Source organism: Artemia sp. Qi Xiang Cuo, chromosome 3 (genome assembly GCF_049724085.1).
Source record: "Artemia sp. Qi Xiang Cuo chromosome 3, ASM4972408v1, whole genome shotgun sequence".
NCBI classification, from domain to species: Eukaryota; Metazoa; Arthropoda; class Branchiopoda; order Anostraca; family Artemiidae; genus Artemia; species Artemia sp. Qi Xiang Cuo.
The window spans coordinates 11331152-11355269 of NC_142796.1; the positions used below are offsets into that span (position 1 = coordinate 11331152).

Genomic DNA, 24118 nt, shown 5'->3' on the forward strand with positions numbered 1-24118 from the left:
AATTGAAAATACTTTCTATCTCACTACAATTATCACACTGAGGACTATCAGTTTTGCCTATGATAAATAACCTATGCTTAATACCTACATGGGTCGACCGAAAACGGAACATTAAGCAATCATATTTTCTTTTTAATCTACTATAATTTTTCATATCAAAGCCAGGCTTCTTTTTTTGGGTAAGAGCTATATTACTACTATTATCCCTCATTTCCTCAAAATGTTTTTGGTAAATCTTTCTAACCATCTCTCTAATCTGTTTGTATGTTTCTGTAGGGGGTGTAAGGGCCATATTTTGTGCTGTCAGTTTGGCATATTTGTCTGCTTTTTCATTACCTGCCACCCCCACATGGGCTGGACACCACAAAAATTGTATCACTATTCCTTTCCCAACAATCTTCAGAATTGAACTATAGCACTTATGGACCTCATCATTTTGTTTATTTGGAAAATTCTTTAGGGACTGGAGGGCAGATTTTGAGTCCCTGCATATGAGGAACTTAGATTGGTTTTCACCACTTTCACTAGTTTTCCTCAATACCCATTCTAGTGCACTTTCAATTGCTTTTATTTCTGCCTCAAAAACAGTTGATTCTTTACTTAGTGACTTTGTTATCATTGTATTTAATTCTGGAACCACTGCTGAACAGCCCACTCCTAAACCATTTATTTTTGAACCATCTGTATATATTTTAACATATTCTTGGTACTTGCTATTCAAAACTGAGAGGAATTCATATCTCATTATTAGGGGGTTATTTTCCATTTTTTCCAAGTAATCAATCTGACACTCAATCTGAACCCAATCCCATGGGGGAATTTTTGGTGGTTTTTCATAACGTAGCATTTGGGTAATAGGTACTTCTATACCTTCCTGAGTTAGTAGTTCTTCAAATTTTTCAAAAGGATTTAGACGTTTCCATTTTCTATGGTGATTTCTAGTGTGGGTCCGACCAGGTTTAATTATCAATTTCTTAACTGGGTGATTAAAGTCTGCTTTTCATAGATGGTTCATGTACCCTATAAGCATTTTATCCCGTCTTGTGTTGAGTTTCTCCACTCCATACTCACCCACGAGAAAAGGAATTGGGGTGCTCTGGTGGGCTTCAAGTGCTAATCTCAAGGCTGTATTCTTTATTTTTTCAAGTTCTCTGAGTGTAGATTCTAGGGCAATGCTGTATATCATACTCCCCTAATCAATTTTAGGTCTTATGTATTTGATATAAAATTGTCCTGCTGTAACTATGTTGACACCATGCTTCCCACATGAAAGCATCTTCATCAAATTCAGTCGCTTTGCACAGGATTCTTTTAGATATTTGACATGTTGACTAAATTGAAGTTTATTATCAATGTGTATTCCACTTTATAACAATTGGTTACAAATAGTTCCTCTCCAAAGAGAGTAATTAGCGGAGGTCTAATATTCCTCTTAGATGTGAGCATCATAACTTTAGCTTTAGATGGTTCAAAATCAAGATCTATTCCTAGGGACCATAACTCTATTTGGTCTAATGTTTCTTGGACAACTTTTTCTACTTCTTCCACTGTTTTTTGGATTGTCCAAGTATTATTATCATCTGCAAAAATTCCTCCTTTGTAGTTATTGTCTTCTAGAGGGATATCAAACTCTCCAACATTATAATAGTCTGGTCCAAGAAGACTTCCTTGTGGAACACCTCTTTCCACCTCAATTTCCTTTGATCTTTCTTGTCCTAAAGTCACAGCAATTTTTCTATCTGACAGGTAGCTCAGAGTGAATTTCATCAAATTTTCATTAATTTTTGTCTTAGATAAACCTAGTAGTATATGTCTGTGAACCAAATTATCAAAAGCTCCTTTAATATCCAAGAACACTGCAATCATTACTTTGCCATTATCAAGTGCATCAATGATTTCTCTCTGCATCCTGACCAGGTTATCTACTGTATTTCTCTCTCTGCAAAAACCTGTCTGAATATCCTGCAGCAGGTTAGCTTCATCTATTGCAAATCTCAGTCTTTCCTTTACTAGCCTTTCATATATCTTACCTTCAACTGGGAGCAGAGTTATAAAACGATGATTTTCTGCTTTGTATGGTTTATTTGGTTTTGGGATCATGATAGATGTGCCATTCTTTCAAATTGTAGGGAAATTGCCCTCCTTCCACAATTTGTTGATGAGCTGTAGCAGAGCATCCTTCCATTTATCAGTCAACCTTTTAAAGAATACAGGGTATATGTTGTCGCCGCCAGATGAAGTCTCTGGTAGTGTCTTTAGAACAAGTTCAAATTCTGATTTTTAGAAGGGTTTGTTGTAATTTGATACTGATTTTTGCATAGAAAGTTTTCTTGCTTTAGTGAAAGTTGTCGAATGTGGGCTGGTTCCTTCAAATGGATCTTTCTTACCTATTGTCTGGTGGAGATGACTTGCTCCTGCCTCAGCTTTTGTTTTGTTATCAGCAATCACTTGTCCTTGGTAGGTTGTTGGCTCCTGCGGATGGTGGTACAATTCTCTCCTATTCATCTTTCTTATGAAGGCATACACTTTTCCAAATGGATCCCTGAAGTTGATATTTGAAACAAAATGCTTCCAAGGTTCTTCTTTAGCTTGATTTATTGTTTTTCTAAATTCAGCCTGGGCCAATATTTTTTTTCTATAATTTTAAATTGTCAGAATCTTGTTGTAATTGTTTGAAGATTGGTTTAGTTTCTTCTTATTTAAGCTAAACTGTTCATTCCACCATGTTGGCCCATTCCTAGTCTTGTTGCCCAATGTCTCGATGGGAATAGTCTTCTTAGCCACTTCCATCAGTAGATCTTGTAATCTTTCAATTTTCTTCTCTGTAGTCATAACTGTTGCCAGTTCTTCTTCAATACTTATCCTTGTAAGTTCTTCCCGGAAGTAATTCCAGTTAACTCTCTTCAATTTAAAGGTAGGGCGTGTTGGTGGGGTTTGACTTCTTAGTAAAGATTCTTTATACTCAATTACCACTGGCTCATGACCACTGGTTCAGGTTGGTTCAGGAGTTTAACTTATACTTAGTTGATTGATTATTGCTACTACAGATAATGTCAGGACAATGGTAAAGTATGCTCCTGTAATTGGGTTTCTTCTAGTTTGAAGTCCAAGTGGGGTCACTAGGCCAATGTCATCATTCTTATCCAGAGCACTTAGGATACCTATACCACTACGGTTATGAGATCCACATAAACACCAGGCATCTGAATGGGCATTAAAGTCACCAGTAATAATAAAAGGCTCTTTGGCTTTAATCACTTTTTTCACTTTATTGAAAATGTCCTCTGTTTGTGGCTCATTTCCATTGGAGTTATATATATTAACAATAACTATTGTATTCCTCTTACCCAGGAATACTTAACAAGCTACCATCTCAATTTTAGAACTTGGGATGTCTTCAATATCTAGTTTTTGAAACATTAATGACTTTTTAATGCAAACTAATATTCCTCCTCTTGACCGTTCTGCTCTATCCTTTCTTATTACTTCATAATTTCTAAGTCTCCATGAATTCTGGGGTTTTAGCCATGTTTCTTGAAAGCATCCGACATCAATTTTTTCTCTTTCAAAATAGCGCTCTAATAAATCCTTTTTCCTTTCATAACAGATTGGATGTTAAAAGATAGCAACTTCATTCTAGTTTATTTGCTAGATTCCAAATTTCTTCTACATTGATTTCAACTTTTAATAGTGAGTGCATAAATTGACATAACTTCACTATCCTATCTTTCATTTCTAATTGCTTGATGTCTATCACTTCTGGCATTTTTGATACAAATAACACTAGCTGTTGAAGGGTGTTTTTTGGTTCAAGGGGGGTTGCTCTTTCACCGCCTTCTTATTCAGTACATCTGCATAACTCCGGTATGCATTAGCTGCTCTTTTCATGGGTATGTTTTGGGCAACTGCAATTTTTATAATTTCACGGTTTTGTTGGTGGGCTGGGCAGCTACCAGATGGTGTTGAATGGTTTGTCTCACAGTTAGCACAGATATACTTTTAGTATTTTCCTGACTCTTTGGTTTCTAGTTTTGAGGGACACTCATTAGAAGAGTGTTTGTTTGCACATCTGAAGCATACAGCATATGGCAACCTACACTTTTCTTGAGTGTGGCCATACTTTTGGCATTTAAAGCACTGAATAATGGGTCGGTTGTATCTCTCAATACTTCTTTTTCTTCCATATAGCCAGATAGACTGGGGAAGAGAGTTACTCTCAAATGCTACACAAATACTCAGGCTATCTTCTAATTTTTTGGTGTTTCGGTTGTATCTTTTCAATCTCTTTAATTCCTTAATCTCAATATTAGTTTCTACCCTGAGGTCTGTCAGCAGTTCTTCCTTTGAATAATCTAGTGCTATTTGCTTGATTACACCATAGCTGACCTGTCTTTTCTCTTCAGGTGCTACATCAACAACATCTAGCTTCTGAATTTTCATTAAAGTCTCGAATGCAGTTTGTGATTGAACATATACTGATAGTCTATTTCTATCATAGTTTGAGTAAAAGCCAAATTTTTCTATTTGGAGAATTTTCTTAAGTTCTAGAGTGATTGCTCTGTCTGATGGAAGTTTTACCTGTGATGTGAAAACCATTGTTAGATTAGTCCCTGATACACTGCTTTTAAACTATCTAGCTGCCTCTATTGTGTTATTTTTAGCTCTGAATTTCTCTGGAAATCTTTCATCTTTAGGAGGTTTAACAGTTTTTGAAGTTTCTTGCTCAAGAGGTGAGCCACTTCTCTTACCATTTCTTTTCAGTAAATCACTGATCCCTTCAGCCTCCATAGGATCTACAACATTTGTGATGTCCTCATCTTCTTCCTGGGGGAGGGGAGAATAATCAACTGACAACCCTGAAAATCTATTGTGGGCACTTACTGATGGTACAAATTGTAAATTTTGTGTTTGAGGTGCATGATACAAATGACCTTGATGACTTGAATATGGCAGAGGTGCATATTAAACTGGAAGGGGACCTTGAGTATCTTGATATGTTGAGTGAGGACCTTGTCTATGCCGAGGTATTTGATGGGGCTGTCCAGAGTATAATGGAAATAGCTGGGTGTGATATGGTGAGGATGCTATGTGTGGTGGTAAGAATGATATTTGTGGAGGAGACAGTCCTACTAAAGCTGATGTTGATCCTGTTTGTATATGGTTTGTCTGTTGTGGATGGCTAGTTCCCACTGTGACACTTCCCCCAGGGGGAACCCCCATTAGAGGGTGGGAATTCATTAATCGATTTTAATCCAAATATTGTAAATGCTCTTACCCGAAATCAAAACTTCAGAATGCGAAATAGTCTAGAAAATAAGCCTGGGCAATAATTTTTTAATTTTACCGCGTTGTCCGTTTTCCTCCTCTAAAAATTCGAATTTGACAAGTTCTTGATATTTGAATATTGCCTCTTTGCGATAAGTTATTTTTTTCCTTAATGGGGTATTCTAAAATCGTAAAATTCTACAAAAAATTAGTAATTATGAGAGTTTAACATTTTTATACCAAATACATTCATTCTAATTGCTTAATTTATTTTAATAATTACTTTTTAGTAAAGTATTTTAATTTTTTTGTTTCAATTCTTATCAATAGTCATGTTTAGAAAAGAAATGAAGATAATTACAATAAACATATGATTAGAAAAAATGAGCGTCTCTTTTGATACTACTATAGGAAGATTCACTATTGACTTGTTTTATGTTGACAGTCCTAAAGGTTAGCTGTTTTAAACTAATCCTAAATATTGGCCAGTGCCAATCTAGGCCACATCATAGCCTATCCAAGGTTAGGAACCTGCTGTCTGTGTTTAGAAAAGATAGCCTATATTTCATCAAACTATTTGTCTGAGATTACTCACTATCGCTTTGGCCCTATTTAAATAGGTGAGATCCTATGGTACATATACATCATAGCCACCTCCTAATAGTGCCATAGCCTATGAAGAATAAGGCTATTTGCAAAAATTTTCTTTCTTGGGTTTGTAATCAGCCCCAGACTTTACCAGTGGCCACTGGTGCTCCACAAATCTTAGTCAAAATATCAACACATCATCTGGACTGTAGGTGTCATTGACACAAGGAATCACCTATAGTCTAGAAATATGAGTAGGCTAAATTTCTAGTGGACAATAGGCTATAATTTAGCCAAGATGAAAACAAAAAAATCATTTGATGCTTTTTTTATGCTCTTTCATAATTCAAGAATTGCTTCTGAGCTAGTTGCATTGTGGTTAAAAACATCACTATGGTAAAAGACCTCTTTTTGGAAAGAACCACTTTTCTTTGGCATTCTGGATAAACAGAGACAAGTTTTCTGACAGCCCCTATTTTACTACTGCATGATGAATGCAAGTGTAGTAACAACAACCCCATCTTTTATCTGCCTTCTTGGTGAAAGATGTCATGAAGGAAAATTTGTACAAAAATGGGCCTAACTTATGCTATTCAAGCTAATTAGAAATAAAAACAAAAATATAGGTAAGTGGCAATGCAAATAAATATTGAAGCTAAGTTACAACCTGTCATTACAGAAACAAGGTTATCCATTTTTGTTGTGATTTATAAATTTGAGTGTTTTCAAAGAAGCCAACAATTGTACACAAAAGGAATCATTTTTCATTTCAATAAGATTGGGTAAGGTAGTTGCAGCACTGTATATTCTGGCTTTTTTCTTATAATTTTTTTTTTGACTCTTCACACTCTCTATTCCACCAAATGCTGCTTTTTACCTTCTTATCAACCCTCCCAGTAAAAGGCATAGACATGTTTGCAGTGTCTTTTTTTCCTGAAATTACAGAATTTCAGGAAAAAAATTTTCTTCTAATGAGCTAAATACAGAATTACAGACCAGAATTACAACCTGTCATTACAGAAACAAGGTTATCCATTTTTGTTGTGATTTATAAATTTGAGTGTTTTCAAAGAAGCCAACAATTGTACACAAAAGGAATTTTCTTCTAATGAGCTAAATACAGAATTACAGACCATAATTACAACCTGTCATTACAGAAACAAGGTTATCCATTTTTGTTGTGATTTATAAATTTGAGTGTTTTCAAAGAAGCCAACAATTGTACACAAAAGGAATTTTCTTCTAATGAGCTAAATACAGAATTACAGTACTTTTATACCAAAAAGCCAGTCTAATAACATGGAATAACAAAGACAAATTTTATTACTCTCCTCCCAACCCAAATGTTTAAGTTGAGTTTTATTGTAAAGTTAAGTTTTAATCTATAGAATTTAATTTTTTTAAACCTTTTTTTTTACAGAAAGTAAGGAGTGACATTATAACTTAAAATGAACAGAAATTATTCCGTATATGAAAGGGGCTGTCCCGTCCTCAACACCTCTCTCTTTACGCTAAATTTTGACTCTGTGTAGCAACTCTACTTTCTAAAACAATAAAAACTTAAGCGTAAGGTGCAAGGCATTGACGAGAGGACAGTCCCTTTCATATCTGGAATAATTTCTGTTCATTTCAAATTTTAATGTCACTCCTTACTTTCAGTAAAAAAAAACTTGTTTTTTTTTAATTTAATTTCTGTGTGTTTTTCAACTAATGCAGGCTTGAATTTGGCTCACTGTACATGAAAAATTTGCATATTAATTTTGGTAGATTTATTCCACATATGAAGGCCTCTTCCTTAATGCCCTGCTCTTTATGCTAAAGCTGTTAGCACTTTTAAAAAAGCTTACTATTGTAATTAAATGGCCCCCATTTTTCAATTTTAGTAAACAGTTTGGCATAAAGGGCAAGGTACTGAGGAGGGGCAACCTTTCATATATAGAATAATTTCTGGTCAGTTTTCAAATAATACTGGTGGATCTGGCTGACCCTCTATGAAATAGACCCCTTCCCCTCATGGAAAACTCATCTATGAAAATTTTATCCAATGTAAAGTGCACCCTCTCCCTGTCCAATTCCCTCAAGCCAGTTTTGTTTTTGCTGAGAATCCCCCCTCTGTAAAATTGCTTGCCGACAATTCAGCCTAAAAAATTCTCCTTTGTATCCTTTCATTTGAATAAGACTTTAATCTCTGGTTTCTCATTCCCTCCAGAAAAGCCCCCTTCCATGAATATTATTTCCTAGAAAACAAAGAAAAAAATCCTGGGTATGGCCTTGTCCCCAGTGTAACATTTCCCCTAGAATATTCACACTCCAGAAATTTCCCTCCCCATGAAATATTCTACTCATAGAAATCTATCCCAAGATCAACACCCCCCCCCCCCCAAAAAAAAAAGCATACCTCCCAATAACAAATACTACATGTAGACAATGGACAAATTTCATAACTTAGAGCAAACACTTCAAGCCAATTAGCCAAGGCGCTTGCATTGAAAATTAAAATAACAAGTTGATTACAAGCTTTTCAGTTGTAACTTGACATTGATGACAGTTTATGGTGTTAAGCTGACAATTTTAGTGAACTGGAAGATAAAACTCATCAGATAAGAACCAAGTTTTGGTTCTTATTTTATTACTGTAGCACTAAAGTGTGTATCCACAGATTAAAATTAATTATGTAGTTAAATGAATTTTCTTCTTTTTGTTCATGAACTAATTATATATGTTGTGATTTGAAAGCAGAAGCTTTATTCTGTGTGAATTATATATATATATATATATATATATATATATATATATATATATATATATATATATATATATATATATATATATATATATATAATGGGGGGGAGGAGAAGTTATAACTACACCAGCACTATACACTGTACAAGGAAACCAGACATGGAAACCCTTCAAAGGGGTATTATCTAAATTGAAATTGATCTAAATTGATTGCAAAGTGTGATTTCTCATTGTGTTTGCAATAAGTACTTGTACATTATAACTAAACCAGTGCTATAGATTGTACAAGGAAAGCAGACACAAAAGCAGACAAACTGGCGTTTGCTAGATAAATTGATGGCAAAGCGTGGTTTCTCATTGAGTTTACAATATCTAAATAATTGTTTTTTTAGGGTTTAGGGGGGGGGGTACCTAGGTTAGGTTATTTATTTAATATATAATATGCTTGTTAGTAAAGAAAGCATTGGTAGAGTCTTTGTTAGACAGAAGAATTTGTTTGTGGCTGGGGCAGATTAGGGCAATTTTGGATTTGGGTGGAATGTCAGGTAAACAGAATAGAGGACTTGGTAGGGGTATTTTAGTGTATCAGGAAATTCAGAATTTTGGGTGCCAGATGAGAACATCTGACTTTCTTCATGCAGTGTAAATTCCCCCAGCCTAAAATTTCCTGTAGAAAACATGGGTTTAATTTGCTATGGGGCAACACAGGAGGCAACTTTTATTGGTGTTTGGCAATATTAGATATTGATGTCAATATACTAGACCAAATATTGATATGAAAACCTAAATATCAAACAGTTTGTGGTAACAAACCATAAGTAAGGAGTGACCCAGATCAATAGTAACCAAAGCTCTAAAAAACAAAATTTTGATATCAATTGGTATATCAAAAGAATTGGCTTTTTATGCTGATTTCAAGTAGGCTATGTAAATTTCATTAGCTTTAATTTTACCAATCAAAGGCTACAAGCCGGAGAAAAATTTCCTGATTTTTGAAAAAAGGGGGAAACAGCCCCTAAAAGCCAAGTGATCTCAATGTAAATCACACACTCAGATTCAGCATATCAGAGAACCCTACTATATAGGTTTCAAGCTCCTATTTGCAAAAATGTGGAATTTTGTATTTTTTGCCAGAAGAAAGATCAGGGATGCATGTTTTATTTGTTGTTGTTTTTTCTACTTTCCAGGGGTGATCATATCAACCCAGCAGTCCTAGAATATTGCAACAGGGCTCATTGAATCAAAATTAAAGGTTCTAATGCCCTTTTTAAGTGACCCAAAAAATTGGAGGGCAACTACTAGGCTCCTTCCCCCAACCCTTTTTCCCAAAATTGTCAAAATTCTACACTGAGGGAATTTTCCAGAATTCTTATATAAAATTCTTTTTATGTCTTGCTTTCTCTTTTCTGTCTCAATTTTACATGGGGAGTGGTTAAAAGTAATTGTCCAAGGTTAATTTCAGCTGGGATTGAACTGTATAGAGAATATTTCAGTGGGGGGGGGGTCTCTGTGGAGGTAGGGCTAGATTTCCTGGCATTATTTAAAAAACAATCAGAAATTAAATTAAAAACAAACAAGTTTTTTCAACTGAAAGTAAGGAGCAACGTTAAAACTTATAACGAACAGAAATGATTATGTATATAAAAGGGGTTGCCCCCTCCTCAGCACATCACTCTTTACGCTTAATTTTAATTTTGTCCCAATTATTTAATAATGACTCCTGAAACACAAGGGCCATTTAATTAGAACAATAAGATGCTTTTTTTAAAGTACTAAATAACTCCCATGCTTCTTTTTCCCAAACTCATCTGATCAAAAATTTGAGATAGCCATTTTGATTAGCATAGTTGAAAGGTCAATTAATCATGCCTCTGGGGATGATACAACCCTACAGGTCCCTGGGAAAAGTGTTTTAAGTTTTGAAATTTGTCCTGAGTTTACATTTAGTATTTATTATTGGGAAGTAAAGACATTTTTTGGGGGAGGGTTAGGGGGATTTTTCTGTAGGGAAAATTTTCTGCAGGGAGGGGGGGGGGGTGTTTCCAACAGGAGAATTTTACCATGGGAAGGGAAGCTTACAGGGATGAACTTTCAAAGGGAAACTATATTTGAGGGAATTTACCAGAATTCTAAAATGAAATTCATTTTATTTTACCTACTTCCTTTTGCCAATTCAACATTTGATGATATTCCAGGGAAATAGCCAAGGTAAAATTTTCAAAGCAGTGGAAGTTGTCATGTAGATATTGCCATGGTGAGGTGGGTTGATTTTCCACAGGAGAGATTCCCAATGGGGGAACTTCACATGGGAGAAACCTTCTGTTGATTTGAAAAATAATCAAAAATTAAAAGAAAAACAGGGTTTTTTTTCAAATGAAAATAGGCTAAAAATAATTTTCCTGGTGGAATTATCTGCAAGAAGTGTTTCTATTGGGAATTTTTAGCAGGGGTAGAATTGTCTGGGGTAAGAAGGATTTTACACGGGAGAAACTTTCCCAGGAGGAATTTTCTGGGGGGGGGGGAGATTGCCCATAGAGAGAAAAGGTTCATTTTCTGGCATTATTTGAAAAACCATCAGAAAATTAATAAAAAAACAGATTTTTCAACTAAAAGAAATGAGCAGCATTAAAACAAACAGAAATTATCCCATATATGAGGGTCAATCCCCCTCCTCAATACCTCACTCTTTACGCTAATTTTAACTTTTTGTACCAATTATCTAAAAACAACTCCTAAAACACAAGAGCCCTTTAATTAGTCAGGGGATTTTTCTAAATACAAAAAGAAACTTTGACATGAAGAGCAAGGTATTGAGGAGGGGTTTTCCCCTTATATATGGTAAAATTTATGCTCTTTTAAGTTTTAATGTTGCTCCTTGCTGTTAGTTGAAAACAAAATGATTCTTTTTTATTAAATCACTGAAAGGCTGAAGCAATTCTCAGGAAAAAATATTGACATATTGCTGATTTGAATAGTAAAAAATAGTCAGTAGCTTATTTTTCTTTATCCTGAGCCCAAGTAATTTGAAATCAGGATTTATGTAGGCTAATGTTCATTCTTGTAATGGAAGTATTTTTATTTTATTCAAAATTTGGAAAAAGGTGCAAAATACTCCTTAATTGCTAATCTCGTAATCTCGAATTTTTCCAAACCCTAAAGTTAATCTGAGCAAAACACTTGACACAAATATAAAAATTGAATGTAAAAATATTGATGTTGTTTAATCAAAATATCACCCAACACTAACTTTTACCTTTATGGTACTATATGGCTCATTTTTCACTTTACTAAAATGTAAAAAAAGGAGGGGGCGGGTCAGTTTTTTATATATCTGTTGGAAAGCTAATTTGTTGTTTATTCACTTTTTTTTCCAGTGGGATAATTTGCATTTTCAATACAAAAATATTCTAAAAGGTATTTTTGATTTCTAGATGGGGCACCCCTATCCTTCCCCTAAAAGCCTGCTTGTGGTTATGCTAATTTTTTTCACCCTCTTTTCAACATTAAAAAAAAAACTTTCCCATTAAAGAATACATTTTGAAAAACTATTTTCATTGGAAAACAAAAAGATAGCCCTACTTGAGTATTGATAAATATGTTATTCTGCCATTCTCTTTATTATTGCTAATAAGTTGAATTTGACTATCATCTTGAGAAACATGTGCTGTACTGGCTGTACTAGTTACAGTTACAGAACAGATAGACAATTCTTATTTGTATTTAGGGCAGTCTTAGTCAGCCACCTGCTCAGGGGATGGACAGAGATAACCACCCTCTTGGTTCATCCCAGTGGGAGGAATTTGTTGTCATAAATTCGAAATGTGGTCCCTGCTTTGACAAGCAATTGAAAAGGAAAAATTATATATAGTATTTGTGATTTATAGAACCAATACACAAAAATAAAAGATATATTTTTAGAATCAGCAGACAATCATCTTTCTGTTAATATGTAAAAAAAAAAAACTGAAACACTGAAAGGATATATACATCAAAATAGGATAATTGGTACTTCCAAAAAAGGGGTTCTTGGAGGTCAGTTAATAAACTAATAATTTCAAGCATTTAATCTAGAATAATTTTAGTAATAACTATATTGATGCATAGCTTAGATTCTTAGCTATTCATCAATTCTTCTCAATTCCTCTTTGGTAACAAGATATGAGGGTTTTAGTTTTACATAATTTTGCTCAACCGGATACTGGTCTTTTACCCTGTTTTGATGTAGATATCCTATTAGTGTTTCAGTTTTATTCATATATTAACAGAAAGCTGATTTTCTTCTGATTCTGGAAATGCAACTTTTATTGCTTTATATTTATTCTATAAATCACAAATATTAAATATAATCTTTTTTTTCAATTGCTTTTCAAAACAGAGACCACATTTTCAATTTATGCTGAAAAATTATTGGTGAAAATTTGACCAAGAAGGCAGGGCTCTTGTTACTGCCCTTACATTGCATCATGCTGTAGTAATAAGGGGTGGTCCAAAAACCCATTGCTATTTTTCTGGAATGCCAAAGAAAAGTGTTTTTTCCCAAAAAGGGGTCTTTTACCCTAGTTGTATCTTGAGCCCTTAAAGGAGCTCAAGAGCCCTTAAAGGGGTACTATTTCATTTTTGTAACCACACAAAGAAGTTTCAATGCTAGTAAAGTTAGTGAAGAATATTGGTTAAAAACATATCACTAGTTTTAAATCAAGTTGTTCAAGAGTAACATCTTCCAAAAACACTTGTTTATAACAATTCGAACCTCATTTGTTAGACAACTCAAATATAAACTGTTTTTGTACCATATCAATTTTTTTGAATGCTGTTGACTAAAATATCACTGAATTTTGTGATTCAAAGCTTTCCCATTGGCAATTCAGGCTATATATTTGTACATTTGGGGGGGGGGGGCTGGGGGGTAAATTCTATGGTAAATTTGCAGTTGGCCATATAATTTAGCTAGGATGAAAGTGAAAACATCATTCGAGGCTTTTTTCATGCTCTTTCATCAGGGGTATCATTTGAAGGGAGGGGGGTAGTCGCCCCCCCCTTGATAATGTGGAGACAAAAATATTATACGTCCCTTGCCCTTTGATTATCCAGATATGGACCCTTCTTCCCCCCCCCCAGTAAAAATGCTGGAGATTCGCTCCTGTCTTTCATTATTCATATAAAATACCTTTGGGGGCCCCTTTAAGGGCTCAAGATGCAAATAGCCCCAGAAGCAATTTTTTAATTATGAAAGAGCATAAAAAAAGGCATCAAATTACATTCTCATTTTTATCTTAGATAAATTATGTAGCCCATTTGAAGTTTACCAAAATATAATTTTGAGGCCCATGAATCACTTAAGCAATAGTTATACATCAGTGTTGGCTAGAGCCATCAAGGATCAAATCCTTTGATTACTCTAAGGATAATTTAAGGTAAAGCCAGAAATAAATAGCCTAGCCTACAAGTAAAATTAAAACCATGTTGCATATAGAATGCAGCTAGAGAGAACTTAGAACTAATTTTCAGTCAAAAATTCTAAATAGTCATTTCTCTCTTTTCTAGACAATTTGTTAGGGTAATTTCAGTATGAATATTTAGTGACTTTTAGCCTTAATTGACATAGGTCAGAGCTATTTATGTCAATAGTAAATTAGGCTAAATCTTTTTTGCTAAGGAAGATAGCCCTAATGTTTTGTATCAGCCAAGTTTGTGTCATGTTCTGAGCCAGGCCCTAGAGATAACCACAACTAAATCTGGTACTTTCCTATTATGTGGACACCTCTAAAAAGTCAAGTTTGGTTAATGCTAATGAAATAGGATGAATATATAATAGTCTATAAACAAATTTGGGCTATATATTTGCACATTAGGGGGTTGGTGGTAAAGCACTGCATTTATTAAATATGTATATTAAACCAGAGACAGATACCCAGACAACACCTCCAATATTGTCTAATATGCTTCTCATGCAAGTATAAAGTCACGGTGTGTCCATTTTCACACTCTTTTGTCTTGGGGCAATAACCCCTTATCCTGTAAAAATTCTAACTGCCTCTTTTTTTGTCTTTGGCAAATCCCAAATTGTAATTTCAACACTCATATTAGATCACCATTACACTGAATTCCACTTTAACAACTGTTTTAGTACTGGGTTGATATCTGTCTCACCTGTTAGCATTAACCAAACTTGACTTTTTAGAGGTGCCCACATAATGGGAAAGTACCCTAAATTCTTACTTTAAAACCACATTTGTTCAACATAAGGCTCATAGTTTGAATTGATCAATGTTTTCTACTTTAAAGGAGCTTTGAATATATATGGCCATTCCTTTTCCTTCTGCATTAGATAAGCTGGTGACCAAAGTCCAATCAGGAATCTGGATATGAACATCTCCAAGAGGGGTTTTTGTCCACTTAGGTTTTACCTGCAAAAAGCATAAGCGTCTGCTTTTTCTGTTGAGGGGGCATATATTATCTCATGGAATTTTGATTTTAAACAATCTATATTGCTAAACACAACTTTTAGACCATTGCTTGTCCAATGTATGCTACTTTTATTTTGGCTATGTGTGTCATTATTTGAGCCATTAGATACTTTAGATACAATGCCATCATTATTAGAACTACCACTATTGAAAACACTGTTCAGAGAAAGTACTGGTTGCTGATCTTGCACAGTAAAATGATCCACTTGATTCATCAGTAGAACTTGTTTCAACATTAAGAAATGCAAGGCTATTTACACTATTTACATGTCTTTCAGAGTTGTTTAGTTCATATCCATCACAGCTGGTGCTGCAGAGGTGGGCAAGTTTTTTTCAACAATTTCATTATGTCTTATGACTAAATCTCCTTTGCCATTGGCTTGCAGTGCATAAAGCTCTTCATACAGTTTTGTCCTCTTTATACAATCAGATATAGAAACATCAGTACTCTTGCATTATATGGGCCTTTCTAAAAAGTCAAGTTTGGTTAATGCTAATAAAATAAAATAGGATGAATATATAATATTTTAGAAACAAATGTGGGATATATTTTTGCACATTAGAGGGGGTGGGGGTAAAGCAGTGCATATATTAAATACGTAACCTAACCTAAACTAGGTACCTTCCCCCCCCCCCTTAAACCCAAAAAAACACAGTTTAAACATTGTATGCACAATGAAAATCACACTATCATTGCCTACTTTTTAGCAATTAACCCATCAAAATGGTTTTTTTTTTACTTGTTTCCTTGTAAAGGCCCATATAATGCAAGAGTACCAAAACATCATTTCTTAACTGAATCTGGTCAGTTTCTTTTTGCTTGTATTATTTCTGCAGGATGAGTTTCTTGATTCTCAGTTCATCCACTGAAAAAATAGTGGGACTTGTCTTGCAAGGATCACTTTCATTTCAGGAGCTGTTATGGCTAAAAAGGCAGTGAACATTTGCTACAGCAGCCTGATGTAGACCATATTCATTTGATAAGAAGTCACAAGTGGATTTTTTCATCATTTGACTGCAGCAGCACTCTAAATGCTAGAATATCAAATCTACATCTTTGCTTATCTCTATCATCTGCTATCAATCTTCTAACAAGGCTCTCTAGTTGTTGATTCATGTCAACAAAATCAAATTGAGATTCAGTTGGCTTTTGTAATAGAGCTGGATCAACTGCAGCACTAGAAGTTTGTTCAAGTGTAGTAACACAATTTTTAATATCCATGAACTTGACATCAATGTCTTTCTTGAGTTCTTCTTTAAATATTCTAAATGATTGCTTAACAGCATCCTTGATTTTAATATCTAGGTCATGTACAGCAGCTATTGCAGGTTTGAGTGGCTCAAGTGTTTTATCAACTATGGCTTGTATATCATATATCACATTCATGCTATATATATATATATATATATATATATATATATAATATATATATATATATATATATATATATATATATATATATAAATATTACAATAAGTAACCAAGTCAAACTCAAAACAAGCAGAAATTAACATTGGGCACAAAGCCCCTATGCCTTCCCAATGCCAGATATAACCTATATATAAATATATATATATATATATATATATATATATATATATATATATATATATATATATATATATATATATAAATAAAATACAAAATATATAAAAAAAAAACAATAAATAACCAAGTCAAACTCAAAACACGCAGAAATTAACATAAGTTGGGTGCAAAACCCCTATGCCTTCCCAAGGCCAGTACATAATTTGCACTTTACTGAAAAAATATAAATGAATGTGCATTGTCAGTTTAATATACATATACTGATATTTAGTAATCAAAATGTTAAAATTATTTGAATTATTAAACTTATAAAAGTAAAAACATTTATATTTTTTCAGTAAAGTGCAAATGTTGTTCTGGCCTTGGGAAGGCATAGGGATTTTGTGCCCAACTTATGTTAATTTCTGCTCGTTTTTAATTTCTGTTCGTTTTGGGTTTCATTTATTTATCAATGCTGATTTGTGGTAGTTTCACGCTTGGTAGATTATTTGATTTTATTTTTCTTATTTTTTGTTTAAGGGAGTTCTTTACTTTTCTTTGAAAAACTTACTTTGTGGAAAAGGTTTTTTAAATTAATTTCTGTTTGTTCTATATTGGCATAGTCTTTCAGGGAAAAAGAAAATAACACTTTAAATCTTTTCGTTTTTTAAGACTTTATAGTTTGGCCTGCTATTTCTATGCTGGAGAAAAATTTTCTGCCATTTTTAACAACATACACCCTTTTGAAAATCTGGACACAAATAGTACTGTTTAATTTAGTTTCATACCTCCTCTAGTTGACCTGAAATGGAAAACTTGATACCATTTGCGAAAAAATCTGTTTACCTTCTTTGATAGCTTGGATACACTTACACTATTTTGATTTGGTTAAATTTTAAGAGCAGAAATGGGAGGGTAGGAGTGGAAGGGGGATTAGTATCACTTTCGACTATTAAAAAGGTCATCAGCCCTTTCTATTTTCAATTGATTGAGCCCTTTTTGAAGTTCCCATGACAACTGCCCTGGTCTAAACAACAACAAAAAATAATACATTATACCCACTTCAATCTTTACTATAAAAACGTGAAGCCTTCCAATCACTTTCGACTATTAAAAAGGGCACTAGGCCTTTCAATTCTCAATTGAATGAGCCCTTTTGGAAATGACAACGTTTTCTATAAACACCTTATATGCCCCCAGGGCATAAATTACAACCCTTATCCTAAGGTCTGTTAGGGTGGTTGTCATCCTCTAAGACCAAATCTCCAGAACTTTCAACTATGTTAAACAACATGGTTATCTCAAAATTTTGATTGGATGTGTTTGGGGAAATGGTGGGCATGAGAGGGGTGTTAGACGCTTCCAATCACTTTTGACCATTAAAAAGGGCACAAACCACTCCAATTTCCAATTGAATGAGCGCTTTTTGAAGTTTCTACAACAATTTCTTTGATACAAAGTGCCCTGCTCTAAAGGAAATAATTAATACATTTTGCCAACATTTTTCTTATATGCCCCTGGGGCATAACTTAAAACTCATGCCCTGAGGGTTGTGGGGGAGTGTCCTCCTCTTTACTTAGTTCCTGTTTTTTTTCTTGTTCTCGAGTGTCCCTGTTCTTTACTTAGGCAGCGTGATTGTGCTGCCTAGGATTTATACAACAACTTTAAATATAAACCTCATATGCCCCCAGGGCATAACTTACAACCCTTGCATTGAGGGCTCTGAGGGGATTATCATCCTAAAAGACATAATTTCCAGAACGTTCAACTACATTGAACAAAATGGATATCTCAAAATTTGATTGTATGTGTTTTGGAAAATGGTGGGAATTAGAGGGGCATTAGTCGCTATTCAATCACTTTCAACTATTAAAAAAGGCACTAGCCTTTCAATTTCCAATTGAATGAGCCTTTTTGAAGTTTCTACAACAATGCTTCCAATAAAAACTTTATATGCCTTGGGGCATAACTTACAACCCTTGCCCTGAGGGCTGGGGCGGGAGGGGTTGTCATCCTTAAAGACCTAATTTCCAAAACTTTCAACTATGTTGAATAAAATGGCTATCTAAAAATTTTGATGGGGGTGTTTGGGGAAAAGATGGGCGTGAGAGGGGTTAGTTGCCCTCAAATCACTTTTGACTATTAAAAAGGGTACTATCCCTTTGAATTTCAAATCGAATGAGCCCTTTTTCAAGTTTCTACAACAAAAATTTCAATAAAAACCTTATATGCCCCCAGGGCATAGACATAGACAGACATAGGTTTATTAAGATCGAACAGCGTAGCCATGGCTAATTTATGTCGTCTTTACAACAATATGAGAAGAAAAAAAAAATACAAATAACACTATAAAAACACTAACACGTGAATTCAAATAACACTAAGTCTTGTTGTATGCTTCAACAAAAAAGGGGACAAACGTGTTTTTGTAGCGGTTGGTCCTGCAGACAGGGGGTTGTAGCTTCGACTGGGATCTGGTTCTTTGGTTAACAGGAGCATCAGGTGGGAGGATCAGTCTGTGATGGGGCGAAGATAGCAGTGACTTGCCAAGGGACATGATCAGTGATAATCGTCTGTCGCTGAGAGATCCAAGGTTCAGTTCTTGCAAGAGTTTGTTGTAGTCGTCACTTCAGTTACCAACGATTATGTTAACAGCTCGTTTCTGCAAATATTCAAGGTCATCGCAAAGGTAGTGGGTGCTCTGGACAAAAGGTCCCCAGACAGCGAAGGCATATTCGAGTAGAGGTCTCACATACGTAATATAGGCATTTTTTAGGCTTTGAGTGTCGCAGTCAAACCTGCGCATCAGGACTAGGGTCTGAAGTGATGCATTGCCAGCCTTAATAACCTTCTCCACGTGTTCGGTGAATGTGCAGTCCATCGATAATGTGACTCCGAGGATTTTTGCAGATTGACCAATAGGGAAAGGGACTTGCGGGAATTCCAGATCACGTTTTAAGGGGCAAAACCTGAGGATCGTTGATTTATCTGCATTCAGTGTCAACTTGTAATGTTCACAGTCCTCAGAGAAGGATGCCAGAAGGGTCTCGCTGAACTGACGTTCGATTACGCCTTCGCTCACAAGGTATTTGAGGACAAATGATAAATCGTCGACGAATTTGAGTCGCTCTTCAAAATTCTGAATGACGAAGATGATGAGGGAGATAAATATGAAACCAGCAAGTCTTGTACCCTGAGGGGCTCCAGAGGTAAGTTTAGACCAGTATAAGATCAAGTCACCTTCAAAAAATGGAAATACACACTGCATTCTGTCCTGAAGGAAGCTCATCACTAATGCAAGAGACCGCTTCTGTGCGCCCATTGCTCGCATATTTTTTGCTGCCGTAAGATGACAAATCAGGTCAAATGCCTTCCTGAAATTTGCAAGAGCTAGGTCGATGAAGGTACTGCCCTTGTCAAGCCACTTAAAGATAATGTCAACTAGGCGCACGAGGTATATCGAGGTATTGCAACCTTTGAGGCCGCCATACTGGTAACGGTCTATGTTTTCCCGCGTTTGCTTGAGCAATTCACGCAGGATGAATGACTCGGTGACTTTTGCAAAGGTAGATGTGATTGATATCGGTCGTAACTCGTTGCACAATTTGGGTGTTTTAGTCTTTGGTATAACACGCACAAATGCACATTTCCAGCACGACGGGAAAGTTGACTGGGCGAAACATTCGCTGATGATGTGTCCAAGTGGCTTGGCGAGGAAAAGAGAGAACTCTCGTATTAACCTTATAGGCAGCTCTTCAGGAAAAGAGCTACTGGATGGACACAACTTGTTCAGCTCTTTGAAAACTTGATAATCAACTATTTCGATTTCACCTTCCTCAGGGCATTCTGACAGTAGATTCTCTATTTCAGTGTTAGTTGGGGCGGGAAAGGATTTACAAATGTCAGTAAAGTAATTGTTGACGTCATTTGCACTCACAAGTGACCCATTATCGTTCAGAATACGGATACTGGATGATACTGATTTTCCAGCAATCTGCCTCACTAGACGGTGCCATTTACGGGGATCCTTTTTTATTTCAGGGTCCAAAAGGGATTTTCCGAAAGGACTTTCTTGCCTCGCGACAAAGGCTAACGATTTTCTTAATTTAACGAGTTTCTTAATAATCGTAACGACGTTGCATCACCACTTGACTGCCTTACAGTGGTTTTTTCGCGAATCAGCTGTTTTATTTTTGGAGTGATCCAGGGCTTGTCAGATTCGCTCACGACAAATTGCTTTTCTGGGAAAACTTCTAAGTATTTCTCATAGACGAGGGACTGAAATATTTCTACTTTCCTGTTGAAATCGCTTTCGTTGTATACTTCGCTGAAGCAGTGAGTACCGACCCACATTCCGTACGTATTAATAGCAGACTTCGTGATAGGTCTCCGGAGTACTTTTATTTTCTTAAGCTTCCTGATTTCACTTTTTACCTTCATCAGCAGAGTGTGATGGTCCGATTTGCCCAATGGCCCGTTCGAAGACACGTCTTTGTAATATGGAGTAAGGTTTGTAAGATTAAGGTCAAGGGTGCTCTCGGTCACATGGGTGGGTATCTTGACCACTTGTGACATACCCAGCATATTAGCAAGCCATTGTTTCTTTGTTTGGTTGAATTCACCAGCTATTATGAAGCCCAGGCGGCTATACCGCTGACGTAATATGTCTAACGTAGACTTAAGGTAGGATTCCAACATTCGTCTGTTCTTGGCGCTTTCAGGATAGTAGATACTTGCAATAATGATGCAAGAGACATCTCGTGGTAAATTTTTTGGCTTGCATAATGCCCAGATTGCTTCATGGTCAGGGTCATTGAAATTATCTAAATATTTGCAGGGGATATCATCGCGTACATACAGGGCAACACCTCCGCCAATCCTGTCTGTTCTAGTGTTCAAGAAAACCTTGTAACCAGCCATCCTTCCACTTGTTTCGTCGAGCTGCCATGTTTCGGTAATTGCGGCGATATGGATATTATTCTGACGTAGAATGACATCTAACTCATCTACTTTATTCGTTAGTGAGCAGACGTTGCTCAGAAGGAAGTTTGGAAGTTGGTGTTTACAAGAGAGAACCTGCGGCGATAATACTGGAGGACAATCAGACCCGAAATCATTGGTAGGAGCATTGTTGTCAGGAATCAGCCAGGGCGGTAGGCTCACGCGTGGGATTGAGACTAAACACCTCTCACGCTTAGGCTTTTGGCTGGCCAATCGTCCGTAGGTGACTAACACGTCAATCTTCTTCTTCCTCTATTTAACAGCAGGCGGGCTTTTCAGTATAACTATTTAGCCCTTTTCCTTTTGCTTCACTCTGTGGGCTACAGAGCTACTGGCTTGATTGCCTCATATTTATTAGATATATTCAGATATCTTTCAGCAGATCTTTCGACTCTAGGAGTTCAAATATAAGATGATAGATGTCGATTTCTATACTCTGTGTGCAGGTATAGTTGGCTAGGCTCTTGGCTGATAGTGGGATTTTGTGGTGTTTGAAGTATTTTAACAGTTTAGAAAGCAAGGTATGTTGTGCAGACGTCAGCATATTACATTCAAATAGGCAATGGTCAATTGTTTCATTATTCATATTACAATGCCTGCAAAGAGGGGACAGGGGAATTGAACCACTTGAATTAGAAAGCTTATATGAGAATGCAAGGAAATTTAGTCCATTTGTTCCAGAACGAATTCTATGATAAATTTTAGAAAGATACTTATTGGGAAAGGGGGAAAGGATAGGATTAATCTTATTAAAATTAATATCTGATAGCCTCCATCGGTAAATATCTCTAATTGGGATTGGTCTCCCACTTGGCTGGTCAATATTTATAGCATTTTTTGCTATTTCATCAACCTGATGATTACCACTTATGCCAGAGTGGCTAGGAATGTACTGAAAGTAAGTTTTTATGCCACTTGAAGCAAGATTATCAATAATACTGAGACAATGATAAGTGTAAATGTCCAAATTATATTGAGGAGCTGAGGCCAGCAACTCAAGGCTTGATAAAGAGTCAGAATAAATGATAATATTATTCGAATTTTCAATCAAAGATTGGTTTTGCTTAAGGTGTTCTAATGCCATGATTATGGCATTTAACTCAGCAGACATTATAGATAAATTATTAAATAATCTCTTGCCCATTGCAATTTTCAGGTGAGGAAGGAAAACACCACTTGCAACCTTCTCATTCATTTTTGACCCATCAACAAATATTTGGAAGTGATTTTTATAGGTAATTGTATTAAGTTCTGCAAATTTTTCCGGGACAAAAGCAATGGGGGTTAAATCTTTATTCCATTTTGAAAATTCAGTATTTATTATGGGAAATGACCAATTCCATGGAGGGGATTGGGGGAAAGTAGGTGCAATAGACTTTGCTGGTACAGGGAACTTCTTTTGAATATTGGCATACTCATCTGCAATACCTCTATACATGGCTGGATTTCTTAACCAATTATGTAATGTGTGTGAGCTATTTGATTCAATTTTTGTAAGATGTTTTATCAAGAGAAAGCTACGTCTCTCCCTTATTGTTGTTAATCCACTCTCCATAAGCAGAAACTTGGTGCTTGTGGGTTTCCTAAGACCAAATATGAGACGTATTATATCATTTTGTGTTGTTTCAATTTTTTGCATCTGGGTCTTTGCACATGCACCATAGACAATGAGCCCATAGTCAATATGGGGTCTTATATGTGATTTATAAAACTGGAGTAAGGTTTTCTCCTTACAACCCCAGGGTGTGGAAAGAAGTCTTTTTAGTATATTTGCTTTTCTATAACATTTTTTTATTGTGTTTGAAATGTGGAGGTGGAAATTAAGTTTTTGGTCAAGAATGAGACCTAGGTAATTAATATTATTATCTTCTGGAATAGTTGTTTTATTTAGATTTAGTTTTGCATTAACATGGTTTCGCTTCCTGTGAAATTGGATTATTTTTGACTTGGTGGGTGCAATGGGTAAATCTGAATGTTGAGAGAATTTTTCAAACTGGAAAAGTGACTTTTGCAGATTTGACTGTGCTATCTGAAAGGTGTTGCCAGATGACCATAGCACCAGATCATCAGCATATTGTAGATTCGTGTGGGGTAGGTTCATGTCCCAGAGATATAGGGCAAATAGGAGGCAACTGAGGACTGCTCCCTGAGGTAGGCCTTTGGATATTGTCTTTTGGGGTGAAGAGGCTGAACCAACACAAACAATGAAACTTTACACTTCTATGAAGGATTTAATAAAGGATACTAGCTTGGGAGGTACTCCAAGGTTTGCAAGTTTATTTAAAAGGATTTGGTGGTTCACATTGTCATATGCTCCTTCAAAATCGAGGAAAGCTGCCACTAGGATATTATTTTTTTGAGAAAGATTCATTTATTGCATTTGTCAGCAAAATGAAAGCATCTGTTGAGGAGTGGTATTTCCTGAATCCAGTTTGAGTGTGTGGGATCATTTTATTTTTCTCAACAAACCAGAGGAGTCTGTGATAAATCATTTTCTCCATTATTTTCCCCATCAAAGGTGTAATAA

General features: G+C 35.6%; 2 protein-coding genes across 2 annotated transcripts in view; one reads left to right on the plus strand and one right to left on the minus strand.

Annotated features, from left to right (window-relative positions):
• The window catches only part of Irbp (Inverted repeat-binding protein), a 96578-nt gene extending 91191 nt beyond the window's left edge, over window positions 1-5387 (minus strand). The window contains exon 1 of the mRNA XM_089086805.1: window positions 5345-5387. The gene's annotated coding sequence lies outside the window, so the exon portion shown is untranslated. The remainder of the gene's footprint in view (window positions 1-5344) is intronic.
• A 234-nt stretch (window positions 5388-5621) lies between these two features.
• Window positions 5622-24118, plus strand: part of LOC148953762 (uncharacterized) — a 51649-nt gene continuing 33152 nt past the window's right edge. Inside the window, exon 1 of the mRNA XM_089108473.1 lies at window positions 5622-5718. Coding sequence (XP_088964599.1) covers window positions 5649-5718 — 70 coding nt within the window. The 5' untranslated portion in view covers window positions 5622-5648. The remainder of the gene's footprint in view (window positions 5719-24118) is intronic.